The sequence below is a fragment of the Saccostrea cucullata genome, unplaced genomic scaffold, assembly GCF_032062105.1.
Source record: "Saccostrea cucullata isolate Sc308-1 unplaced genomic scaffold, CSIRO_AGI_Scuc_v1 ctg8612, whole genome shotgun sequence".
In the NCBI taxonomy this organism is placed as follows: domain Eukaryota; kingdom Metazoa; phylum Mollusca; class Bivalvia; order Ostreida; family Ostreidae; genus Saccostrea; species Saccostrea cuccullata.
Genome location: NW_026924536.1, coordinates 12,604 through 23,457, shown reverse-complemented (window position 1 = coordinate 23,457; position 10,854 = coordinate 12,604). Strand labels below are relative to the sequence as shown.

Here is a 10,854-nt window from a genome sequence, read left to right as displayed (position 1 = left end):
CCTCTCCTCCAAGTTTGTATCCCTGGGGACATGTGGTCATACAGTGCATTGTCTCTGGACAATGTTTAATCACGAACTGGACATCTAGTTTGCTTCCCTGTCCGCCTACTGATGATCCGCCCATCATTTGACCACCAGCAGCAGCTCCACCCATCATCGCCCCTGCTCCCATTGATCCGCCATATCCACTGGGTGTGTGGAAGTTACCCATTGGCCCTTTTCCTCCACTGCCCATAGCACCACCACCCATACCTGGCCCTGATCCACCTCCGAGACCTGTAGGCATGTTTCCTCCTGTTCCTCCTTGTAATGGATTGAACCCTCCTCCCATTCCTCCTCCTGAACTTGGTTTATTTCCTCCACCATTTACACCACCACCCTGTGGACTCATTCCTCCGCTAGTTGTTCCTGGTTTTCCATTTCCTGCACCACCAACCATCATGCCATTTGATCCACCTGTTGAAGGCTGAGGTCCCTGACTAAATCCAGTAGCTTGGAAAGGATTACTTCCAAAGCCTGTTGAGCCTGTCGCTCCATTATTTCCTGCAGCATTACCACCCGTTCCGCCGGCTGTTTGGAAAGGATTTGGGAACGTATTTTCTGAGGATCCTGCGTTAACATTCCCGCCTACTGAAGCAAAAGGGCCAACAGAAGTCGCGTTATTAGAATTCATGGCTCCAGCAAAGGGTCCGCTCCCACCATTTTGTCCTGCTGCCTGCATGAAAGGACTTGGTTTGAATCCATCATTAGTAAAAGCCCCGTTTCCTGATGCCGTGAATGGATTAGAGAAATTTCCACCAGCTTGCCCGTTAGTATTGGTCGCCACAATGCCTGTCTGTTGTCCATTGTATTGACTATTGTCTACCTGATGACCGTACGATTGTTCAGTGTTGATTTGAGTGAGACTACCCCCAGCACCACCGGCTGTGAAACCACCGCTTCCTGCTCCGGGTTCTGTCCCTCCAGCAATAGTTTGATGAGCGTCCATTCCACTGCTTCCTTGTAAAAATTGGGGCAAAAGAGGATTTGTACCAGAATTTTCTGATGAAGATCCAGATACTCCTAGCAATCCGGGAGAAAAGGATCCAGCCCCGTTTCCGTTACCATTAGTAGCTCCTGAGTTAGGTTTGAAAGGGGAAGACATTCCACCTCCAGATGATGAGGTCCCCCCACCATTGGTTCCTGGGTTGAAGGGGGAAGGCATTCCGGATCCATTTGGACTTACGGATCCTTCTCCTGTACTTGTTCCTCCATTTGTGCTTGGGTTAAACGGGGAAGTCATTCCCGAGTCTGTACCCGTTCCTCCATTTGTGCTTGGATTGAATGGTGAAGGTATACCAGACCCACTATTCGTTCCTCCGTTCGTTCCAGGATTGAAAGGAGAGGGCATACCCGAGTCTGTTCCTGTTCCTCCATTTAAGTTCGGATTAAATGGCGAAGGCATACCTGAACCACCATCCGTACCCCCGTTCGTGCCGGGATTGAAAGGAGAGGGAATACCCGATCCACTACTTCCTGATCCAGAACCTCCTGTCATGCCCCCATTTGTGTTTGGATTAAAGGGAGAAGCCATACCAGATCCGCTCGCAGTTCCGCTTCCTGACCCTGGCTTGAAACCTGAAGGCATTCCTCCTCCGCTTCCTGTGCCTGATCCTGGCTTGAAGCTTGAAGGCATTCCTCCTCCGTTTCCGCTTCCTGACCCTGGTTTGAAGCCTGAAGGCATTCCTCCTCCGTTTCCGCTTCCTGACCCTGGTTTGAAGCCTGAAGGCATTCCTCCTCCGTTTCCTGTGCCTGACCCTGGCTTGAAGCCTGAAGGCATTCCACCTGACCCCCCTGTTGTAGATGGCGCACCTCCACTTGAGTGTCCCGAGTTATCGCATCCATTGTCACAAGTTTGGCCAGTAGAGACATGAGGCATTATTTGTTCGTGACCTGTATCACAGTCCGTACAGTGACCTGTTTGTACTTGCTGTGGGACTGCTACCCCGCCATCACAGTCGTGACAAGGCTCAGATGTCGTCTGAGGAACTGTTTATTCGGTGTTAGAAATCAGAGCATGTTTTTTTAGCCAAACAGTTATTCTCCTATCTTCTGCATATCATTCAAGCAGATTCAATTAGTGGGTGAACATTTTAAACATTCACATAGATTTTGAAAAAAATAGCAAAGCCAATCATGGTTTAACTATGGACTATCACCTACGCTGGATGAAAATTCAGAATTTTATGATAAATGAAAAGTTTAAAATAAAGAAAGGTGCATTGCCACTAACAATGATATTTGATGTTTGATACCATGGTGCTCTACTTGTTTTACTAAACTGATGACAAGCAGAGATCACAGAGATTCAACATATAAAATACTTGAAAAATAACGCAGAAGCAATATAAAAATTGATTTACATATAGTATTGACTTTTCCAATAAAAAAGTATTGCTGATAGTAAGTTGCTTACGACATTGATGGCGTGATCTCTCATAAGGTGGGTATTTTAAATCCCTAACCGTATTCACAGAATCTAGATATTGCCCTTGGATAATTTATTGTCTACGTACACATACCTGTTTGTACAGCAATCAAACACTCGCACGTGGGGCACCCATCTGATCCACACTTGTATCCGAGTTCACAGGAGGCGGGACACGAGAAGGCGGTTGTACAACGTACAGGCTGTTTCACCACCTCCACAACCGTCAGACCCACAGCTGTAATGACGTCATAGTAAGTAAACGTCATCAAGACAAACGTCATATCAAAACTGCACCAAAAACGAGGCCGAAAAATAAACAAACGTACACATGCAATAGATGGCCAAGTCATTAGACTGAATAATCAGAAATATATAATTTTACGTAAAAACTTCATGATAATGTGATTTGTCTGTTAGACTTACTCGCTGGTTTGATACAGTCGCACGTCGGACATCCGTCATGTCCGCACTTATACCCGGCCCCACAACCTGAGTTACATTCTATATTCTTAGAGCAGGTCAATACCTCCACCACTTGTACCACTTTAGTAGCTGTCAAGGACATAAAAGAATTATAACATGAAGGTTAATTGCTTCTCAAACAGTTTCATATAAGGTACAGAAATAGCGTTATCCTTCGAGCAAAACTGATATTGATGAAGGTCAACCTTCACTATATGACATTGACGACTCCAATTCAATCATTACAAAATGTAACATACACAATGGTAAATCCTTTAAACAACTTCAAATGATATTTATATACCGACAAAAGTTAATGATTAATGTAATAAGGAATGCGTATTTTCTTTATTTTGCTTTTTTTATCTACATGTGTGAGAAAACAAAATATTATTTTTAGGGACTTCCTTACGAACTACGCATGTGCATTGTGGACAGCCATCAGTTCCGGTGTTTCCTAACGTGTAGCCTTGTTTACAGTTTAGCATACATTCTATAGTGTGAGTGCATGTCATGACCTTTGGTGCCGGGGTTGTAGGAGGTCGGGTCGGTGCTATAAATATATAAAAAAAAGTTTTTTGGCTCCGAGCATGCGCATGTCAAAGATTAAATAAATTTGCTTTAGATAGATTAAACATAACTAGAATATCATACAAAGAAAAAGCATTACAAACCTGAAACTAGATTTGCTGTAAAAGCATAACAATAGCTCTCCATGAAAGTAAGTTACACTCCATAGCCAAATCAAGCGAAAAATACTCACGTGCAATACACGTGCAAGTTTGACAGCCGTCACTGCCAGTTGAACCCAGTGAATAACCAGTCTTACAGGACAGCATACACAGTACGGTTGACATGCATGACTTGGTGGGGGCGGGCTTCGGGGCCTCGGTGGGGGCTGTTGTTAGAAATCAGTAGGGTTTGTCTTAAAATAGGTTGCATGAAGGATATGGAAATAACGAACAGTATTCAATCTCAACGTCCATTAAACAAATATACAAAATAAGTGCAGAGCAAACACGGACCTCCGAAACATCAGAGGTGGGATCAGGTGCCATGGAGGAGTGAGCATCCCCTGCCGACCGGTCACACCCGCCGTGTGCTCGTTGTCATAATCAGGAAATAATGTGTACGATGTATTTCTTTTCTGAATTATCTTGAGAATTATATATACGATAAACAGTAAAAAGAACGGAAGAGATTCAGAGCCTTGACTAGTAAGAAATTTAAATTGAGAAACTCTTGATCCCGTTAAGATAATCTGTTTGTTATTTGCAAAACCCATCGGATGTCCTCTAAGTTGTAAATATTACTATCTAGTAAATAATTACGCATTTGAGTTTCTAAGAGTCTTTTTTATATTTTAATTCTAACCCAAGGTTTGTGATTTTTTGTGATAATACATTGTGAAAATTAAGAAAAAGCTATTCTTTTGCTTCCTCTATATTAAACGTGTAATTACCTGGAAGACATGTGCAGGACTGGCATCCATCGGAACCCCTCTCTCCTAGCATATATCTGGTGTGGCAGGTCATCATACACAGTTTAGTTCCCGCGCAGTCGTGGTGTGAAGATGCGTGAGAGGTAGAGTGAGACGACGTTTGTACCACCATCACTGTTTAAGGGGGATGTACAAGCCATATTTGATCGAGTCATGTGTAAAATAAGAAATACCAAGAATACTCTTAATACTCTACCAAACTAGCTCAAAGTTACTCAAAGTGCTAATGTACTCATAACCTACTGTTAGAGACCAAAATTAGTAAATAATTGAGTTTATTTTGTTTTAATTAGGAGGAAATTAATCAGGTTAGAACTGCGCAGCTACAGCATTCTTGAGATGATAAATGCATCGAAAATGATGTCAGTTCGGTTCATTGATAATATGGCTACAACCATTTGTTTCGCTTTTTTCTTGTTATTATCCATAATTCTTGTAAATTTCATTTTTCATGTGGGGGTCTTCTTGAGGTCATATGTTTATTGCGTCCGCCATTCCTCTGTCACACAGAGTTAAATAAAACATTGAATTTAGAATAAATGCGTCCATAACAACATCAAAACAAGAAATTACTAAGTAATAATCCTAAGGTTATATAACTTACTACTTTTATTTGTTGCATCGCACCGTCTGATTAATGAAAAAATGCAATTTTAACCCCAAACCAGCAAATCGGGAAAAACTGTTCTGTTTAAAGCTCGAGTTTCCTCGCTCATATTATTCCACTGAGCACGTGGTTGGCATGTGCATATATCTAATGTGAATAGATTCGTTTATTACCATGATCATATTTAATTTTTCATGGAACAAGTCTTGATAATTTGTTGGTTTCTCCAAAACTAAAGAAAAAAGATTAAAAATGTCCTAAACATATGTGTTTACGGCCGGTCTCTTTTCTTTGGCGATAGAAGTTATTTTCAAATGGGGCTCTGCAAGGAGGATGCTTAGCTTTTAATTTAAAAATGTTAAACGATATACTGTGCATGAAAAACAAATTGTAATTAAATGTATTACATTCGAAAAGTTGGTACACCTGTCAATGTTTTTTAGCAGTTAGATAGAAAAAATAGTCAGTTATAGGATTTCCTTCAGACACCTCACATAAATAGCTAGATTGTTTGCGATGACCCACACATTGTATGGAGTAATGTTTGGACAAAAAACACATCACGTCTCATTATGCTGACCATGTTGTAAGCTCTCACTAACATACGAAGTTTGGGAAAATACACTGAGTTGTTTCTTTGAAATTTAGAAGCGAGCACAATGTTTGCAAAGAAAGGTCCATTGCATTATGCTATGTCTATCTTCGCAAAAAAAAAGCGTGAGAGGCTAACCCCCCCCCCCCCCAAAACTCTATGACGGTTTGTTTTTCAGAATAGTGCCAATGCTTCAGAAATTTTGCATTACTAAGTATGTGATGGAACATGTACTATAGCCTTATATTGTTAAGACCACGTTTTATAAAAATATTTGGTTGCCCTTTCTCCCAACCTACTTCCAGAAATGACCCGACTCAATTTTTTTTTTACATTCCATGATATTTTTTATCCTTTTTTTCGTCAACAAATATGTTTAAATTTTGAGGAAGTTTTTTTCTCACCTATAAATACGGACCCAATAATTTTTGTCTGAGTTGGGAGGACCACCAAACGTCATTTTAAAGATGGTCTAAAATAATTAATCATGTTGATTTTTTTTCTTTACTCTGTAAAATTGTAATTTTGACAATATGGGCAAATAGAAAAAAAGGTATTTTTCATTCAGTAAATCTCCTAACCCACGCTGAATGATTTCATTCCTATTCAAATGGTACTTCGATGCATGTGAAGAAATTTGTATTTGTAAATGTTTTTCTGACACAGTATACTAGTAGGTATTAAAACAAGGTCATTCATATCGATTTTGTGTTTAGAAGGAATATAGGGAGATAACAAACAGTATTCAGTCTCAAAGTCCAAAAAAACAATACAAAATAAGAACAGAGCAAACACGGACCCCGAAACATCAGAGGTGGGATCAGGTGCTATGGAGGAGTGAGCATCCTATGCCGACCGGTCCAATTTTCTCTGTGTTTCATTTGAAAGATAAAATAAGTTATCTGTGGCAGACTTTTTAAATTTGATCGCACTCATTTTTCCTTATCTGGAATCAAAGAGTTTAAGAATTTTTTTTTATACCAACAAGTATTTAACAACTGTTCGATAATAATACTAATTACTTTAAGCCACACTATAACACATTTCCTCTTTTAAAAGTGTGCTTATCATTTGAAACATTTTGCAACTGTAATTCTCCTCTACTTTTTAAGATTATTATGTGCCTCCGTATTAAGAAGAGGTCTGGAAAACAAAATTCTGTGCTAAAAATAGACCACGTGCTGTTATCCATGAACTACTTTCATGGTTTTTTACACTCATTTTGAAGACAACAGTACCATGTTTTGAACTTGAAATTACCATTGAAAAGTGCAAAATTTAGACATTTTCTTGACAAATGGTTGTAGAGAGAACATTAATGCACGCTTTGCATATTTTTTTGGATTTTTTAAGGCTCTGCTGAATTCTGTAGTTGCGCAGTTCTAAAGAGCATATCAAAAGCATTTTTCTGCATGAGTATAGATTATACATGCACAATATGCATTCAGTTATGCATATTTATTGTATCTTTATCATTAGGACTTCAAATTTGATCAAAACATAATGTATTTTAGCCATTTGAAGAAATGTTTACATTTTGTTCTTACTGCACTGAAGGTGGCCGTACATCCCCCTTAAATATGCATGCGTCAAAGAAAAAGCCAATTCGTGTAAACAAGTCTACAAATCTGTTTTTTTTTTTAAAGTGATATGTATTATAATGATAAAAAATCACACGTATGCTCAAATGCATAGGTTAGCAAATACGTTGTGTAAATTACCATGTGATGACGTTTCGTGGTGGGTGGGGCATGTGCATGATCGACAGCCATTACTGCCTACGTCACCGAGAGTGTAGTGACCTTTACAGGTCATCATGCACAGCATGGTGCCGGGGCACTGCTTCAATGGCCGCTCAGTCACGTGTTTAGCGCCCTGTAAGAGTGTTAAACACATCTGTAAAGCCATTCTATACATGTACAGCACGTTCTAAAGGGTATGGATTTGAAAATCATTAAATATGTTATTTTTATTGAAATTGCAATTATTGTATGTGGAAAAATTACTTTCTTAGAAAAAATAAGTTTCTTTCGGGTTTTTTTTTTCTATGTAGAAAAGTCACAAACAAATATGTGATTTGTGACCTGGGCTTAAATTACAGACTCCTGGAAAATAAAAAAGCCAAGTGATAGAAAAACACAATCTTTATAAAAGCATTATACCTGCATACCACCGAAAGGACTTCCTCCCCCCATAGATCCGGGCTGGAATCCCCCGAAACCACCCATCATTCCTGTAAACATTGAATAGAAAAAAATCATAAATAAATACTCATTAAATGGTATGACTAAATTTTGAGTTATAACCATATTCTTTTACTTTTCATTCATTCACATGGTTTTGAATTTTTGACTCTATATTCATTCACATATCGAAGGTACTTTTTTGAAAACAAGTTCAAATCAATGAACAATTTATTGGTCACGAGTTTTACACTACTGTAAGCAAGAAATACTACTTTCGTGAATTGTTTTCAAAAAAGTGAGTACAAAAAAACCCTACCTTTAGGCATTCCTACATATCCTCCTGGATGGAACATACCTAAAAAGACATGTCTTTATTTTTTGTATATTGTTCTTTTTAAAAGCGTGCTCCTTATTCCGAAACACATGGTATCCATTAAAGAAGCCATCTTTGAAGAGGCTTGTGAATGATCTGTATTGCATATGACACATTAGATGATTGTTTGCTTTCTTCTCATGATCGATGATCGATCAATCATTAACTAACTCTTTTTTAACAATTTTAATCATAATTTCTTATAATTTGTAATAAATTTATTTCAAGTGCATGAATGTATTTCTGTTACCTTTTGCCCATCTCTCAAATTTGTTGATAAAGGAATATTGTTTCTTCCTTATTGAAAAAATCCTCAGAATTTTTTTAAATATGGGCCCAAAATGTAATCCCATTGAATATATTTTGTTAGCATTTTATTTTCTCATCGACGAATACAATTTTCAAAATTAATTTCAATAAAAGCATTATAGTTGTGTTTCAGTTAACCAAACATAATTCTTCTTCAGAATCTATCCTGTCTAAGGTAATGTTCTACTCACCAGGCCCGCATGCGCAGAGTTTACATCCTCTTGTGTCTATTTTAGTACATCCGGGCGGACACTGCACGTTCTGGGGACAAAGATAATATCCAGCTTAGAAAAAAAATGAATTAATTAATAATTTTATGTTACTGAATGTTGTATCTAAGACCAGGTTTTGTTGCAGATTAAACTTTTGTCTGCTGATCAGTCAATATTCAAAGATCCAGAGAAAATTATAGTTCAATATATACTTCAATTGTTTTGCTTTGCCTTACAATCTATTAAAATTTTTATTCTTTGTCATCAAATTATTCCTCATTTTAAGCCTTTAATGAAATTTGAAATGAGCAAAGAACTACTTACATGTACAAGTGAGAAATATATTTAGTAATCCAAAGACTTGTAATGGAAACATTTTGTCCAAGTAATTTTTTTGCGTAACAATCAAATTTTAATCTATCATTCGGTCCGCGATGTTGGTGGGACTAACGTGTCTCTATGCGTCCTGTGCTCTTTAACACTGCAGCTGGCAGGTGTCAGTAAAGGGAGATAACTCTGGACCCCTGTGATAAGTTATCGTTCCTACGTGTCTTCCTAAACACGGTTCTTTTATTTAAATTCACTACCGCCCTAGATAACAAGATGGCGCATAAATCTACATCGGGGCTAGAGGTAACTCAAAATTATTTTAGTCGTTAATAATCTTTGTCATATAAAGATAAAATTTTGTAACAGTAATATCTTTGAATGGTTGTATTACTACAATGAGTGGATTTTGCTTAAAATTTAACAAATGATGTTTGCTTATTTGTTTCTTTTGTTTTTTTCTAATACCTCTTTTGAAGAATTAGAAACTTGTCGGTGAAGGATTGTAAATTTATATCAATCCTGGACACTGAGGTTCAATGAATAAAAAAAAAACAATCTTTTTGTGTGTCAGTACCTTGTGCGACACGCGGGTTCGGTTTTTATTTTACAGTCTTATCCAAAGGACCAATCTCCATGTCCCACCGTGGGAATCAGAATCTGGTGAGCAGACGCTTTAACTATTGCGCTATGTCAATAAACGAATATCAATAGTACATGTAGCAAACCACATACCAAAAAAATAATAATTGTAGATTCCAAATATCATTAATGTGTTTGTCGAAATCTATCATGGTCATTGGATGGATGGATTTTTATTGTTTTACGCTGAGTCGGCAATATTTCAGCCATTTTTCGGCGGTCATTGGAAAATGACTGTCTGATCGCTTAAAGTAGGATTCTTCTCACAAAAAACTGCTTTTCTTGTATTTAAAAATTAATAAAATTTTCACAGAATCAAGACGAAAATAATTTCTAAGTAATGGTAACTATCAATTAGACAAGTTTTGACTGTTTTATATTTGAGTCAAGGTCAGGTGAAGGTCATTACCTTTTCCTGGACATTAAGAATAAAAATGATTGCTTCCAATCATGCGATACGGTCTTCCAATTCAAAAAATTAAATGTTTTTCTTTTTCCGTAAAAAAATAAGGGCAATAAGATATTGCCACATTGACTCAAAATGTAAAAAAAAATGGATTTTAGCCAATCCGAATTTTCTCTATTTTGTTAAAAGTTTTAGGATACTATAGTATTTGAATTAATTTTCATGTTGCGCATTATTTTTTAATTTTTTCTTATTTTAATATATGGTAAGAATTCGTATAGAAGTACAAAATGATACAAAAACAAAAAGTTTTCACCATTTCAAACATGTAAGAGAGTAAAAACACTTTCTATGGATTTTGGCTCATATGTATACTTCGACTGGAAGCCCTTAAAAGCTTAACATAATTGTATTTTGTTTGGAAAATCATATTTGTTTGATATCTTTTAAAGGTTTAGAACCATATCATTAATATAGTTAACATTTGAAAAATTCTTCAAGTCTTTGTAAAAATTACAACTAAATGCATTGTTCTATAATAATTCTGAGAGGCAGAAAAGAAGATATTACCATGCACCACCATTTTTTAAAAAAAATATAGCCCTTGCTATTTTTCAAACGCAGCTTACCATTTCTCTTTAAAGTTGTGAAATAAATATATGGTCTTTTAAATCTCTTTCATCCGAATATCAGCAAATATACATTAAATATTTCATCTAGTCAGAAACCATACTGGAATCCTACCCAAATACAGCAATGCTTTTCAA

General features: G+C 37.1%; 1 protein-coding gene across 1 annotated transcript; it reads right to left on the bottom strand.

Moving 5' to 3' along the window:
- Positions 1 to 4: 4 nt before the first annotated feature.
- On the bottom strand, positions 5 to 9,309 carry LOC134266672 (uncharacterized transmembrane protein DDB_G0289901-like; the record flags this gene model as incomplete). Its single annotated transcript, XM_062748890.1, has 13 exons — positions 9,037 to 9,309; positions 8,692 to 8,784; positions 8,135 to 8,173; positions 7,795 to 7,865; positions 7,354 to 7,507; positions 4,395 to 4,547; positions 3,696 to 3,830; positions 3,345 to 3,485; positions 2,894 to 3,022; positions 2,562 to 2,705; positions 1,626 to 2,028; positions 1,456 to 1,595; positions 5 to 1,302 (listed from the first exon to the last, which is right to left on the bottom strand). Coding segments are annotated over exons 1-13 (2,952 nt in total), but the record flags the coding sequence as incomplete, so codon positions are not given.
- Positions 9,310 to 10,854: the final 1,545 nt, after the last annotated feature.